General features: G+C 54.7%; 1 protein-coding gene across 1 annotated transcript in view; it reads right to left on the reverse strand.

Moving 5' to 3' along the window:
- Positions 1 to 4,184: 4,184 nt before the first annotated feature.
- LOC116955653 (la-related protein 1B-like) overlaps positions 4,185 to 16,608 on the reverse strand; it is a 72,984-nt gene continuing 60,560 nt past the window's right edge. Inside the window, exon 19 of the mRNA XM_076053538.1 lies at positions 4,185 to 16,564. Within this exon, the coding sequence (XP_075909653.1) occupies positions 16,163 to 16,564 (402 nt within the window). The 3' untranslated portion in view covers positions 4,185 to 16,162. The remainder of the gene's footprint in view (positions 16,565 to 16,608) is intronic.

Here is a 16,608-nt window from a genome sequence, read left to right on the forward strand (position 1 = left end):
CCATCCGCTCGGGAATTTTGTCGGGCGGCGTTCAGGATCGGTCGCGGCGGATCCTGAACGCGAGCCGATTGAACAAATTTCCCCTTTCGCTGCAACGGGCTTCTACGCGCGGAAGGGCAAATCGGCAACCGCCGGGCGGCGATTTTACGCTGCGAGGTTTTGGATGTGGGGAGGAGGGAGGTGGGGGCAGGGGGCAGCGGCGGCGTGTGGGAGCGATCGCTCGCAAGAAGCTGGTGCCGGGTCCAAGCGCTTCGCCCAACGACTGCCAGGGTTGGGCTCGTCCAAGTTGCCACCGCTTCTCCTCGGTGGTGGTGGTGGGATCAGTGACCGCACCGGCGGGTCGAACGAGACTTTGTCGCTGGGAGCCGCGGTGTGAGAGATTGGTTGTACTCTGTAGAAGTTGGCTTTCGCCACCGATATTATTCATAATCAAGGTTTTATTTGGGGGGGGGGGGGGCACTGCGCTTGTGGTGCGGGGGCTGTTGTTGGGCGTTTTGCTTCACCAGGCTTTACAAACCTTGCCAATTGGGGCCGTGTCGGGTGGTTGGTGGGTTAACGGCACATTTATGTTGACGCGATCTCTCACCCGATAAAAAAGCCCCTTTTATAATGGATGCGAGAGACGAAGTAACAAAAAAAACACATTTTTACAGAGATCGATTTGGCACGCTGTACCGTGTAAGCGTGCACGTGGGTGGGCAGTACTCCCAACATACATGTTTCCCGTGCCTCCGATTGGCATGGTTCGCTGCATACGGTGCGAATTAAGCTCAACGTTCAAACATTCACCAAATCGCAATGACCAGCCTGGTGAAGCATGGTCAGACAGCCCGCCATGGCACGCGTAGGTCCCTCATCCAGCAGCAGAATGACAGCAGGGCTTGTCACGTGCACGCGAGCACACACGTGTGTGTACTGTATTATTGGTGTGGAGAGGTTGGCCAAGTTGCTTAGCGCACCGCACTGTGAATTCAGAGACCCGCGTTTGACTCCTGGTGGAAGAAGACCCCGGGCCCTCGGTGGGGGCTCCCTTCAAGCAACCTGCATCGACCATCGTGGTGAAGTATGCTCAAACAAACCTTACAATTGACAATGGGGTCTGGAGGACTTCATTCAAAAGTGGCTGTACATTACTGCATTGTGTTTTCATTATGAGCGCGAAAACGTTTGCGAGGTGTTAGCCACCTCTTGGCCTGCTACTCAGAAGGTCCGATCCCAACCCTGACGCCTAGATATCTGGGTTTTTTCCCCCCCACATTTAGAGTCAACATGCATTTAGAGTATTTGACTGCTTTACATTTGCACGTGATGAGCCATTTCATTGGGCTGTCATTTGTTGATCGCCAGGTGGCTTCTGAAAAGGAGCTCCAATAGCTCAGTGAGCCTTGCCTGCCAAAATGTGAAGTAGTTTAAAGTTGTTATAGTTTATAGTAAAACGAACGAGCAGTGATTTCTGAGTGGAGAGTGGCTTGTGAGTTTAACGTCGAGACACGGTGATGTTGTGCTTCTGTAAGTGGGGTGCTTTTAATGTTGCAACTGCAGTTTTATGGTAAATGGAGTTCGAACGGGAGCCTAACCCACGCGTCGGCAGAAAGTCTCTGTCCACCGATGTTTGGTGTGAAGTGTCTCGCTCAGCATGTAAAGCGGCTCGCTCTCTGTGTGAAGCAGCTGACTCTTGTGTGAAGTGTCTCTCTCTCTGTGAAGTGTCTCACTCTCTGTGTGAAGTGTCTCTCTCTGTGAAGTGGCTCGCTCTGTGTGAAGTGATTCACTCTCTGTGAAGTGTCTCTCTCTGTGTGAAGTGTCTTACTCTCTGTGTGAAGTGTCTCTCTCTGTGTGAAGTGGCTCGTTCTGTGTGAAGTGATTCACTCTCTGTGAAGTGTCTCACTCTGTGTGAAGTGTCTCACTCTGTGTGAAGTGTCTCACTGTGTGAAGTGTCTCACTCTCTGTGAAGTGTCTCACTCTGTGTGAAGTGATTCACTCTGTGTGAAGTGTCTCACTCTGTGTGAAGGGGCTCACTGTGTGAAGTGTCTCTCTCTCTCTGTGTGAAGTGTCTCACTGTGTGAAGTGTCTCACTCTCTGTGAAGTGTCTCACTCTGTGTGAAGTGATTCACTCTGTGTGAAGTGTCTCACTCTGTGTGAAGGGGCTCACTGTGTGAAGTGTCTCACTCTCTGTGAAGTGTCTCACTCTGTGTGAAGTGATTCACTCTGTGTGAAGTGTCTCACTCTGTGTGAAGGGGCTCACTGTGTGAAGTGTCTCACTCTGTGTGAAGTGACTCACTGTGTGAAGTGATTCACTCTGTGTGAAGTGGCTCACTGTGTGAAGTGTCTCAATCTGTGTGAAGTGTCTCACTCTGTGTGAAGTGTCTCTCTCTGCGTGAAGTGGCTCGCTCTGTGTGAAGTGATTCACTCTGTGTGAAGTGTCTCACTGTGTGAAGTGTCTCAATCTGTGTGAAGTGACTCACTGTGTGAAGTGATTCACTCTGTGTGAAGTGGCTCACTGTGTGAAGTGTCAATCTGTGTGAAGTGTCTCTCTCTCTCTGTGAAGTCTCTCGCTCTGTGTGAAGTGGCTCACTCTGTGTGTGAAGTGTCTCACTCTCTGTGTGAAGTGACTCACTCTGTGTGAAGTGTCTCACTCTCTGTGTGAAGTGACTCACTCTGTGTGAAGTGTCTCACTCTCTGTGTGAAGTGACTCACTCTGTGTGAAGTGTCTCACTCTCTGTGTGAAGTGACTCACTCTGTGTGAAGTGTCTCACTCTCTGTGTGAAGTGACTCACTCTGTGTGAAGTGTCTCACTCTCTGTGTGAAGTGACTCACTCTGTGTGAAGTGTCTCACTCTCTGTGTGAAGTGACTCACTCTGTGTGAAGCGGCTCACTCTGTAGTGGCACACTCTGTGTGAAGTGTCTCTCGCTCTGTGTGAAGTGTCTCACTGTGTGTGAAGTGATTCACTTTGTGTGAAGTGGCTCTCTGTGTGAAGTGATTCACTCTGTGTGAAGTGTCTCTCTGTGTGTGAAGTGATTCACTCTGTGTGAAGTGGCTCTCTGTGTGAAGTGATTCACTCTGTGTGAAGTGTCTCTCTGTGTGAAGTGACTCTCTGTGTGAAGTGGCTCACTCTGTGTGTGAAGTGACTCACTCTGTGTGAAGTGGCTCACTCTCTGTGTGAAGTGACTCTCTCTGTGTGAAGTGGCTCACTCTGCGTGAAGTGTCTCACTCTCTGTGTGAAGTGGCTCACTCTGTGTGAAGTGGCTCACTCTGTGTGAAGTGACTCGCTCTGTGTGAAGTGGCTCGCTCTGTGTGAAGTCTCTCTCTCTGTGTAAAGTGTCTCACTCTGCGTGAAGTGGCTCGCTCTGTGTGAAGTGTCTCACTCTGTGTGAAGTGGCTCGCTCTGTGTGAAGCGGCTCGCTCTGTGTGAAGCGTCTCGCTCTCTGTGTGAAGTGTCTCACTGTGTGAAGTGTCTCACTGTGTCAAGTGTCTGTGTGAAGTGTCTCAATCTGTGTGAAGTGTCTCAATCTGTGTGAAGTGTCTCACTGTGTGAAGTAACTCACTCTGTGTGAAGTGTCTCACTCTGTGTGAAGTGTCTCAATCTGTGTGAAGTGACTCACTCTGTGTGAAGTGTCTCACTCTGTGTGAAGTGTCTCTCTCTGTGTGAAGCAGCTCGCTGCGTGAAGTGTCTCAATCTGTGTGAAGTGTCTCACTCTGTGTGAAGTGACTCACTCTCTACGTGAAGTGGCTCGCTCAGCATGTAAAGCGGCTCCCTCGCTGTGTGAACAGGCTCCCTTTCCGCGTGAAGTGGCTTGCTTGCTGTGTGAATTGGCTCTCTCTCTGTGTAAAGCAGCTCGCTCTGTATGCGGCTCACTCTGTGTGAAGCAGTTCGCTGTGCGAAGTGGCCCACTCAGCATGTAAAGCGGCTCGCTCGTTGTGTCAAGCGACTCGCTCGTGGTCCCACTCACAACAGACCCAGCCAGTGGTACCACTCACAACAGACCCAGCCAGTGGTACCACTCACAACAGATCCAGCCAGTGGCACCACTCACAACAGACCCAGCCAGTGGTACCACTCACAACAGACCAAGCCAGTGGTACCACTCACACCAGACCAAGCCAGTGGTACCACTAACAACAGACCCAGCCGTCAGCCACACCCACAGCAAACCAGCTAGCAGCACCACACCCTCTTAGGTGGAAATTCGTTTGCGGTACTAACTTTTATTCAAACGGCGAAGTCAATTCTGATATCACGCCAAAACGGCCGTAGTACAATTCCGCCCTTCCTGTCAATTTCAAACGAATGGAATGCCGCGTACGGCTCCCAGCCCGTGCGATGCCGGTGCGAGGCGACTCGTGCACCGCGTGTGACTGTCTGCGTGACGTGGTCCCGATCCCGGCTCTTGTCACGTGGGCCAGGTGACAACGGGAGGCGCTTTTCCACAAGCCCCGATGAGTCAAACAAACCCTAGGGGGGGGGGGGAGCTGAAAACTTTCGCAAGAGCGGAGCGACCCGTCGGATCATTAAGATTTCGTGGATAACGTCATGTTTTTTTTAGGTGTTGTGTGTTTGTTTTTAGCGTTGAATATTCTGTTTGCTCTATGAAATTGGCATAATAAAACCACACAGAAACAAATAATATCCTGTGAAAAGTGACCATTTACTGGACCGTACCTACTTACTCCGATCTCGAAGATTCTGCATCATGGGGTGATGTACGTACAACCACAGTGCTCTTGTTTCAACACAACCACCACTTGCGTTTGACGATCGCCGGACTGATGCAGGCCACTGCTCTCCGAATTAACACGCAAACTTTTCGCCGCATCGCACGGTGAATATTTAATGTTTCTATTGCCGTAGTTATTAGTCGCGAAAGATGTACACACCGTGAAGTATCGTCGCCGTTTAAGTCGTTCGCAGCGTACAACGTACCGCATATATATATATTTGACACTGAAATCAAGCAGAGCTACTTTTCTTGGTCTCACGCACCTGGTGCCGATCGCCGGACTGGGTCCCACACAGCCTTTGGAGCGGTTTTTGGCGATTTCGCCAGGATCGGCCCTGGACCACCGGATAACGTTGGAGACAGCCGGACAGCGGCGCGCACCGTATAATCGATTGACTGTATTCACCCAGGCAGGTTAAGGGTAATCGATGTTGGGGGGGGGGGGGGGGTGGAGGGAGGCGTTGGCTTCCGTAGAATCGACTTGTTGGTGGGTGGTCTCTCTCTGCAACAGCTTTCCGCTTTACGTTGCAGGCCGGAGCGCAATGAACGTTCCCGAAGGCCAGTTTAAGACGTAGGAGGTTTTCGCGACCAATGTCATTCATAATAGGGTGTTTTTTTGTGGGTTAGATCGCGTGAATGTGTGTCGTTAAACCCACCACCACCCGACACGGCCAATTAGTGAGGTTGTTGTCACATACACAGAACGTGACAATTCGTTACTAGTACAGCACACCGGTGTGTTTGGAGTAAATCCACATTTACAATCCGAGTACGTTTACAGTAAGTCTGTGTCGGGTGGTGGGTGTAACGACACATTAGGGGCCGTCCATAAATGACGTCACGCGATTTTGGACGATTTTTGAACCCCCCCCCTCGTCACACGGCGTCACAAAAAGTCAGACCCCCCCCTCAAATGACGTCACAAAGCTCTGCCCCCCCCCCCCCCCAAAAAAATATAAAACATGCTTCAAATCGCTTTAAACGATTGTCATTGTAGTGCGTATTTAATGTGGCGCTGCACTCTGATGTTGTAAGATAAAACATTTACTAAAAAATCTATTTAATTAAGTAGACCGTGGTGTCTATATTTATTTAAAGTGGCGCATTTTGATGTGACGTCACATTTCTCAACCCCCCCCCCCCCCCGTCATTTATCCACGGCCCCTCATATTTACGCGATCTGACAAACAAAAAAAGACCTACATCGTAGATATTGGTCGCGTAAGCCGACGCGTTCAACTGTCCAGGAGATGTTAACTACCTCGCCTGGTATACAGGAGGTCGTGGGCTCAATCCCGACCCTGATGCCTGCTGCTGTACATTTGGAGTTTGTCTCTCTCTCTCTCTCTCGCTCGCTCTCAGTGTTCGCGTGGATTTTTTTTGTCCGGGTCCTCCGATTTTTCCCCTCCACATTTAGAATCAACATCGTAGCATTTAAGAGTTTTTTGGCTGCGATACATTTCCATGTTATCATGAGCCCACTTCGTTCAGCTCATAACTTGTGATGGCAAGGTCGTTTCTGTAAAAAAAAACAGCTGTCCAGCTCAGTGGGGCGTTACCTGGTAAAAATAAAACAAAATGTTGTTTGTAGTTTAGTTTTAAAGACCCCGAGGCTTACAAATTGAAACCACAAACTGCCAGCAATAAACGTTACCATTTTTCAAAAGTGTTCATATGTAGACGTTTTTCTTCTCGTAACTTTCAGGCAGTACGACGCAAATCTTTGTTTTTGTGTCTGTGTGTCAACGGAACCAACACACGGCCATCTGTACAGTTCGGGGGGGGGGGGGCTTGCAGTCTGAAGCGCTTACACATCGCTACCACCAGCGACTCCCATCCTGCAGCGATCCGCCTACCCCCCTCCCACCGCCTCCTTTTGGAGGCCCAAGAGCAGCGCCCAATGTTGAACCAAGACAACATCCATTCGCGTGACAACAAACGCCACAAATTTAAAGTGACGGCAGCAAGGCCGAGCCAGGAGCAGGGTCAGGACGCGACCAAGCATCAGAAGCCCCCCCCCCCCCTCCCCGCTCCCCTCTGGCTGCGCCGTAAAGAGTCGACCACAGGATGAGCCCCCCACCACCACCACCACCACCACACTCTCGTGGTGAAACGCCAAGGGCCGGTGGAGGCCCGAGATGGTCCAAAACCGCCGCCGTTCACGATGGAGCGCATCAAGAGCACCGCCGCAACAGGGATCCCGAGTTGAGAAGATGAACAACAACGTGGGTCTCCTTGTGCCCGAGGGAGCGCCACGGCGAGTGACCGCTCGTCGACAGGGCCAGGGCAGAAGAGAAACTCTACCGGGTTGACGATGCACTTTTAAGGCCGGTCGGTCGGTCGGTCGACTCGGCCACCGTAGTGATAATAATCCTCCTCCCGAGGTCGGATAAATACGAGCAGACCACTGCGGTTCACTCGTGTTAGTCCTGCGTAGAGAGTTGGCCTCCACCGTGTTAGTCCTGCGTAGAGAGTTGGCCTCCACCGTGTTAGTCCTGCGTAGAGAGTTGGCCTCCACCGTGTTAGTCCTGCGTAGAGAGTTGGCCTCCACCGTGTTAGTCCTGCGTAGAGAGTTGGCCTCCACCGTGTTAGTCCTGCGTAGAGAGTTGGCCTCCACCGTGTTAGTCCTGCGTAGAGAGTTGGCCTCCACCGTGTTAGTCCTGCGTAGAGAGTTGGCCTCCGCCGTGTTAGTCCTGCGTAGAGAGTTGGCCTCCACCGCCGGCTTCAAGGCCGCCGATGGCGACGTGACCGGTCAGCCCGCGTGCGAGCACCCGCCAACCGGCACTGCCAAGGGCGGAAGACTTCACAGGCGCGGAGAAGCACGCCACCCACGCGGGTTTTTTTTTGTCGCGCACAGCTGAAGTCGCCAAGGTTTTATATTTTCCTCGGGGTTTGGTGGGGGGGGGCCCTAATCGGCTGGATCCTTGGAAGGACGTTGGAGGAGCTCCCGCCGGTCGCTTCCGTGCAATCCGACCGCGTGGGGGAGCGGCGATGTAGACGCGGTGGGTGGGGGTCGATAAACGCAGATCCTGAACGCGTTGGTGGGAGTTGTTTTCTTCTTCTTCCAAACCCTTCGTTCCACCCCCCCCCCCCAAAAAAAAACCCCCCAAAAAAACCGACCACAACGGCGGTACGCGAATGGTAGACGAGAAAATCAAATATATATGTGTGTGTGTCACGTTAAAATCGTTCAAAATAAATAACCCGACCGTCCGATCGCATCGGCGCTGCGGCTCAGGTGGGCAACGGTGATCGTAAATGGGCTGCCACGAAAAAATATAGATACTCTGTTCTAAAGCAGGAATAATGTACACACAGGCGACAAAGATCACCTGTATAGCCTTCACAGACTTTTGGGGGCCAAGTGCTCTTTAGCGAGCACGACGACCGCCACCACGACGCTTGTGCCAGGCCAGGTGCACCTTGAGGCCACGTGAAGTGTCGAACGCCCGCTGGCAGGTCACAGGGCAGACCCAGATGCCACGGGTCGACTGAGATGACTGGCTGATGCACCACCTGTGCCCCCTACTGTGCCAACTTGCTGTGCTTTAGCTACCCGGCACTCCGCTCATTGTTGTGAGCGTCGCTCCTCTGCCCTCCGTTGTTGTTGGAGGGCGACTGCCTCCAACTGCCCAGTAGCGTCCTTCACGAGCCTCCTCCACAGAGGCCGATCTTCACACCGCTGGTGCCAGTCATCGGCAAGTCCACTCAGCTCCACATCCTCCTGTACCACGTCACTCCATCTCTTCTCTAGCCCGTGCCGCGCCCGTTTAGCCCCCTCGATCCGGCCGAACAAAAGCTGTTTGGGCATGCGGTGACTGGGCATGCGGGCTACATGGCCCAGACAACGCAGCCTTGCCTGCCGGAGGAGCTCACCGATGGGACTTTGTCCACATCTTTCAAGTAGTCGAAGAACAGGTTTAGCAAAGTGGTGAGAAAGGCTAAACGACTGTACTCAGAGAGACTAAAACACCAGTTCTCTACTAACGACTCTGCTTCTGTCTGGAGAGGGCTCAGGCAGATCACCAACTACAAACCCAGAGCCCCCCACACCACTAACGACTCCCGCCTAGCCAACGACCTGAACGAGTTCTACTGCAGATTTGAAAGACAATTGGACTGTCCTGAACTACCCCTTCCCACCCAAGAGGCCCCATCCCCCACCCATACTACAGAGACGACTCTCTCCTTTCAGGAGGGAGAAGTTAATAGACTTTTCAAGAGGCAGAATCCACGCAAAGCAGCCGGGCCGGACTCTGTCTCTCCAGCCACCCTCAGGCACTGTGCTGACCAGCTGTCTTCGGTGTTCACCAACATCTTTAACACCTCCCTGGAGACATGCCATGTGCCAGCCTGTCTCAAGTCCTCCACCATCATCCCTGTGCCCAAAAAGCTAAGGCCAACAGGACTAAATGATTACAGACCGGTCGCCCTTACATCTGTGGTAATGAAGTCTTTTGAGCGCCTGGTCCTGGCACACCTCAAAGCCATCACAGACCCTCTCCTGGACCCCCTTCAGTTTGCCTACAGAGCCAACAGGTCTGTGGACGACACAGTTAACATGGCCCTCCACTTCACCCTACAGCATCTGGACGCCCCAGCATCCTACGCTAGGATCCTGTTTGTGGACTTCAGCTCTGCCTTCAACACCATCATCCCTGCCCTGCTTCAGGACAAGCTCTTCCAGCTGAACGTGCCCTACTCCACCTGCAGGTGGTTCACAGACTTCCTGTCTGACAGGAAGCAGTGCGTTAAGCTGGGAACACAAGTCTCTGACTCCAGGTCCATCAGCACCGGAACTCCTCAGGGCTGCGTCCTTTCCCCACTGCTCTTCTCCCTGTATACCAACAGCTGCACCTCCAATCATCTGTCCGTCAAACTCTTGAAGATTGCGGACGACACCACCCTTATTGGGCTGACCTCTGGTGGGGATGAGTCTGACTATAGGTGGGAAGCTGACAACCTGGTGACCTGGTGTAGCAATAACAACTTAGAGCTAAATGCTCTAAAGACAGTTGAGATGGTTGTGGACTTCAGGAAGAATACAGCCCCACTCACCCCCATCACCCTGTTAGACTCCCCAGTCAATTTGTAGAGTCCTTCCGCTTCCTGGGCACTATTCTCTCCCAGGACCTCAAGTGGGAACTGAACATCAGCTCCCTCACCAAGAGAGCTCAACAGAGGATGTACTTTCTACGGCAGCTGAAGAAATTCAACCTGCCAAAGACAATGATGGTGCAATTCTATACAGCAATCATTGAATCCATCCTCACCTCCTCCATAACCATCTGGTACGCTGCTGCCACTGCCAAGGACAAGAGCAGACTGGAGCGTATCATCCACACTGCTGAGAAGGTGATTGCCTGCAATCTACCAACCCTCGAGGACCTGCATACAAGGACCATGAGGCGAGCGAGGAAGATTGTGGCCGATTCCTCCCACCCTGGACACTCTCTGTTTCAGCTACTCCCCTCCAGCAGAAGGCTTCGGTCCATCAGGACCAAAACCTCACGCCATAAAAACAGTTTCTTCCCATCTGCTGCTGGCCTGTTAAACAAGGCCAAGGGCTTACACTGATTTTAATATTTTATCTACATAATGACACCTTGCCGATATTAACTATGTTAACCTATTTGTATTTTTTCTTTTTAAATTACATCTTACAGCTATTTTATATTCGATATTTATTCAATTTTATATACTTCAGCCCCTTGGTATTAGTTAGACTTCTAACCCTTATTATAGTAAGACTTGTTTTAAACTTATTTAAGATTTTAGATTCCTATATGTTGAATGTATGCACTATCCTGCCAAAGTAAATTCCGTGTCGGTGTGAACTTTCATGGCGAATAAAACCCTTTCTGATTCTGATATTTGTGAGCTCCTCACACATTCCAGCCTGGTTAAACCCAGGATGGATCGTAGGCAGCCCAGCCGAAATGTTCATTAGGGGGGGGTCCACGTTTCACAAGCGTAGAGAAGGGAGGGAATGACTGTGACCAAGAAGACCTGAAGCTTTGTGCGGAGCGACAGACCAGGTAGCTCACAGCGTTACGCAACCGATGAAAATAAGCCGCTCGACTGATTCGGAGTGAGACCTCTGCTGTTAAACCGTAGCCGGTCATGAGCACACTGCCAAGGTATGGGAAACTCGATACTCACTCCACAACTGCCCTCCAAAATTTCATGGCGACACACACACAGTCACACGCTCGCACTAAACTACCGTGTCCTCTTTGTAAACAAGCCACAATGTATTGGGGCATCGCCAAGGCGCTGCGGTGAACAACCAAAAAATGAATGCATCCCAAGCGAAAGAGCGCACAGCATCGATCAACATCACCAAACGTTCACGAGGAGCGCCCCGGGCCCTTTACGAACCGACCCGGTGGGCCCCGAATGCCCCCCGCGACTCTCTCGTCTGATCGCGGGGCAAAGCCAAAGCTGGGCTTGGGTAGTTCCCAAGGCGAAGCGACCGCCACCGGGGGGGGGGGGGGGCAGCAGATCGGCATTCCCCGAGGCTGCAAGGGCTACCGTGGGCGGCGCCGACGCCGTCCTCTGTTGTGCTGTATTTCTACGGTCCTCCCCCCCCCCCCCCCCTCGACGCCTGACCGACGTGGAGGGGCAAAAAACACGTGGTCGCGTAAAACCCCGCGACCCGCACCGGCGTCGATTTTCGCAAGGGGCGGTCGCGCGCGTGATATCCAAACGGAGGTCTGGAGGGGGTCGCGAAGTCTCAAGAATGCGCGCAAACATTTAAGGAAAGAAAAAAATCACCTAACTGCTCGTAAAAAAAAACTATTTTTGAGAGATGCGAGGTTTATTTTGTTTGTCAAGGATGCGACCTCAGAACAATTCTCTTATTTTCTAGAAGATGCATGCTTAGGGGTGACCCAGCAATGTCCATTGCCCGTCTTGTCGAGAGCTTCGTTCATGAGAGAAAGGTAATTTGAAGTTCCCCCCCCCCCCACCCCCAGGATTTCCGGACATGAGCTGTCCACGCCACTGTGGTTATGAATGTAAATGTTAAAAATGTTAAAACTATACTGAGACGCATGGTGCATTGCGGGAGACGGCACTTAAGCCGCGTCACGACACAAGGTGCATTGCGGGGGACACGCTGGGGAATTTTAAAACATTAACAGCCGCGCTTGGTCCAGGAAACGTTTCTTATAACGGCTTCAGAGGACAATCGCTGCAAATTATCGATTTTTTTTTTTTTTACAGAAGCAGTTTCAAAACTGCCGCCCTTCGCCACGCCACGGAAAAATGTAAGCGGGGCTTGGGCACGACAACATCGCTCAGCAGGGACGGCGGGCAGTGGTCGAGACGAAGGAAAGGAGCGGGAGACGGCCAAAGGAAGGGAAAAGCGGCGACGCGGCGGGCTCGCGCGTGGGCAGCCAACCGGTCGCGTCGCACCGCAGGGCCCAGACAGAGGCGGCGACGGACTGAGGAGGCCCATCCACGCAGCAGCGGGATGGATCGTGAACGCTGACAAAGATGATGCAAATAAAAGATCACAGATGTGCCCGAGCGAGCCGCGTGCGGTTGCATCTTCCTTTCACCGCACTCGCCATCGGTGACCCGATGGGGGGGGGGGGGGGTTGAGAGCCGGTGGCGGGAGTCTTCGCGGTCGCCCCAAACACAAACTCGTGCCGCCGGCGAGCGGGAGAAACGGGTGTCGGCGAGACGCACCCAGGTGCGGTGGGTGGAGCTGAATGCCGACAATAAAAGGGGCCCTTTTTGTAACGGCCACGTGCAGATTGGGGGACGAGGTCTTCGAGTGGATCGGCTCAATGTCGCTGGCATTGCTCGCTCAACAGAGGAGGAACGACGCGAACTCTCTCTCCTGAAGCCCTCTTGTCGTGGCCGGTGGCAGCAGACCTCGACCGTGGCATCGAGCTGATGAGCACACTGCTGCCGCTGCCGTCACGCGCAATTTTTACACTTTTTTTTATTTTACCAGGTCAGGCACACTGAGCAATGCAGCGCTGTTTCTTACCAGAAGCCACCTGGCCATCACAAATGACAGCTCAGCGAAGTGGCCAAATACTCCAAACACGTGACGTCGATTACAAATGTGGAGGGAAAAAAATCCACGCGATCACGGGGAGAGACACGCAAACTCCAAATATACAGCGGGGCGTCAGGGTCGGGATCGAACTCACGAACTCCTGCATACCAGGTGAGGGAGTTGACATCTCCTAGCCACCGTGGCGATCATGTCAGACGGTGGATAAATCGTATAGATCTTGTCAGATGATCGCCGGCGGAAGCAAGAGCACACGAGTTTACTTTTGCGGTTCGCGACAAGCACGGCGTCCGTGCGTGGTTGGCTTAGTATCCACTCCCGGCTACTCTCGTAGAAAAGTCTCCTGCGGTCCCCCCCCCCCCAGCCCGTTGCGTTCGACAATCGCCAGTTTCCATTTTTCGTCGAATGTCAACATATATTTCAACGGAAGGGTTTTCAGTCGTTATGTCTCCAAGAGAACAATAGCGGTATCATTACGACGCACAGATTAGGCAGAACCGAAGCACCCCCGGGTCGGCCGCAATGGCAGCGATGCAAACACCTTGTTGAGCAACGAGACGTAGATTTAACGTGAAGCGCACGACGAGCGGCCGCCTGCCCAGGAAACTAAAAGTTCCGTTCCGTGTGCGCTTTGTGTGTGTGTGTGCGCGCGGTGGTCAGTCCAACGCCCGGGGTAAAATGATACCGCGTGGATCGAGGGAGACTGAGAGAACGCCTCTAACAGACAGGCTGACATCATGGGCCGCGTGGCACCGCGGCCTCGCAACCCTCACACACGCAGCCCATCACGTCTCTCAGCGGTGGTCACCGGGCACTTGTATCGTGCGTGGCAGCACGGGGGGCAACCCTCCCCGCCATAGGAATGTGGACATTTTGCTCACTTGGGGGGGGGGGACTGCTACCAGCTATGGTGGAGTGTTCAGGCGGTTGGCACCACACCAGGGTCCACGTGATGGAGGGGGGGGGCCCCAGGAGCTGGGCCGCAAATAGAAGGCGGGGGGGGGGGGCGTCGCCACTCCAACCGATGCCACGGTGGTCGCGTCCCCACATCGGGTCAGAGGTCCGTCCGTGTGTCCATCCGTGCGTTCATCTGTCTATCCGTGTGTCCGTCCGTGTGTCTGTCCGTGTGTCCGTCTGTGTGTCTGTCCGTGTGTCCGTCCGTGTGTCAATCCATGCGTCTGTCTGTGTGTGCATTCGTCCATCCGTGTGTGCATCCCTGCGTCCATCCGTGCATGCGTCCATCCATGTGTCCATTCGTCCATCCCTCTGTGCGTTCGTCAGAGCGTCCGTCCGGCCGTCCGTCCGTCCGTCCCGCGCCGTCACCAGCAAACAAAACACAAGCGCAGGAACGCGTCGCGGGATGGTAAACGCGGGCGGGGGGGCGGGAAGGGATCGTCGTCGTCGTCGTCGTCGTCGATGGGAAACTGCAGCTTCGTGAGGTTCCCTTGGGAAACGCATTTTGACTGCAGGTATTGTGGTTAATGCAGACATGAATCCTTGTAGAAAGGTTTCAGTTTTGTTGCCAGAAAAAAGGGGAAAAACCCTATTATTATATGTTGGTACTGGCAAAGGAGGTCTAATGATGACGTCTCCGTCGTCGCGCCTCGGCGGAGGGGGCTCTCTGCTCGCAGGGAGGCGTCGAGCGGAGGCGCGATCGCGATGTCTCGAGCGCCCCTTAAATCGGCCTCGCGACAACGCCGGCGGTGGCGGGGGGAGGGCTGCTGCGTGCGTGGAAGCGTGTGCCCACATTTTTGTTATTTTTCTTGCCCAAAAAGAAACACATTGGGGGTGGGTTTTCAAATTCAGCCGTCCTCGTCGGGAAAGCAGCAGCGGCGGCGGGCGGCGTCCCTCGTGACGTGGCCGCTCGTGGCCACGGTGGGCCACGTCCTTCGGAGGCTGCGCCGTCTTGCCGTCCCCCCCGCGAGCAGCGCCAATTCGGCACCCCCCCCCCCCCGCCGCCGCCCCCTCCCCCTTCACCAGCGCGCGCAGCTCCCCCTCCCCCGCGTCTCGGGTCGGCCACGCGGACGTCGCCCGTCACACAACGCTCGGCTCCGCTCCCACATCCCCGTGGTTCCGGATTGTCCCACGCTTGCGTACGCTCACATCTTCGCGCTCCCGCGTGCGTGCGTGCGTGCGTGCGTGCGTGCGCCGAACCTTCTTTCGCGCCGTACGTAGCCAACCGCGTGCGCTCTCGCTGGCTTGCGCGGCAGGGGAAGCTTGCTTCCGGCAGCAAAGCACGGCCCCCATGTGCCGAGGCCTCCAGCGACCTCTGGAATCCGCGGTACGCGATTTTCAAATCGCCCGAGCCCTGGAAGTGATGCCCCTCACGTTGGTGGGGGTCCTAATCAGACGCGGCGGCGGCGGCGGCGGCGCCTTGGCATCGTCCCGACATCTGAATGGAATTCGCTAAAAAAGCAAGCCTAACCTCGCAAATGTTTTTGTTTTGTTTATCCTTGGCAGGGTTGGCATTGAAGTGAAGAGTGAACATTCCATCCAACCTTGGCTTATATAAAAAAAAGAAGCTTAATATAATCATCTCGACGTACGTAGTCATTTTAAGATAATTTAAACGCATTCGGAGCAGTCGGGGAAAAATTGGATATATTAGTTAAGGTTTTTTTTAGAGCTTTCCCATCTCTATTTTGTTTTTAGGTAATATATTACTCCGCTTTCTAAACTTCTCTGCGCTCGAGGCATTTTCGTCGTCGTCGGCGAGGCTCCACCCGGAGTTAGCCGATGTCACCTGACGTCAAGCCCACCACCCGCCACCGCGTCACCACCGCGGTTTGCGTCACCGTCAACCGCAAGGCACGGAACGGCGTGTTTGCTCCACCGCCGAACAGGAATCCCGGGCACGTGGATCTGTCGAGCGACGCTGAAACAAAAAGCACCAGAGCGGGTCGCAGGCCAAATTTTTCCCTTGTCCCCTCTGCGCGACGTTCCGACGTGACGCGGAACGAAGGGCCGCCTCCGTCGCCCACCCGCTGTCGCCCCCCGTCGTGCGCCGGAGACGCCGCCGCTCGTCGTTGGAAAGCGGCGAGGGCGGGAAGGGCGCGAGGGGAGGACGGAATCCGGAGCTGACGTGCAGTCGGGGGGGCGGCCGTTCGGCCCACTCGCGTCGAAAACGAGCCGGGTGCCAAGCAAACTATTGCCTACAACAGAGGGGGAGGAGAAGCTCTTCTTGCCAGAATTGTTCCCTTGTTGTTTGGTTGTCCCGTGTCTGTTTTTGTCCCCATTTCTTGAATTTAACAGCCGCACGCTTTCGGCTTCACAGTTCGTCCGTTGGCGGGGGTGTTCCCACCCCCCCCGACGCTTGCAAGCGCGTCATCATCATCATCATCATCATCGCGGTCGTCGCAGGAGGACGCGTCCCCGACTTCTCCCGCTCCCGAGTCTCCCTTCCGCGTCGCGCAGCTACAGGGGGGTGCCAGCTGCGGCGGCGGGGGCCGCGGCGGCTCCAAGTGCATTCTGGGATCGCGGCCGCGCATCCCGTTCCGGGGCCCGGACGGCGACATCGGCAGTGACGTCGGCGGAACTCTGTCGGTCGGCGGCGGCGGCGGCGGCGGCGGCGGCGGCGGGACGATCGGCCGCTCGCTGCGACGCCGCCGCCGTCGTTCCCACCGAGCGGGGAGCGCGAGCGGCCGCGCGGGCGCCGCCGCCCACGCCGGGGCCCGGCCTGGCGCCAAACACCGCCGCCGCCCCCCGCCTGACGGGTGCCTCCGCCGCCGCCGCCGCCGCTCCGCTTGGCGCCGCCGCCCCGCTTGGCGCCGGCGGTCCGGGCGGTTTCCTTCGGCCGCCATCCTCTCCGATGGGGGGCTGGCGGACGGAGAGATAAAAAGGTTTCCCTTCGTTAGCTCGCT

Source organism: Petromyzon marinus, chromosome 61 (assembly GCF_048934315.1).
Source record: "Petromyzon marinus isolate PM22_M1 ecotype Great Lakes invasive population chromosome 61, UKy_Petmar_22M1.pri1.0, whole genome shotgun sequence".
Lineage (NCBI taxonomy): Eukaryota > Metazoa > Chordata > Hyperoartia > Petromyzontiformes > Petromyzontidae > Petromyzon > Petromyzon marinus.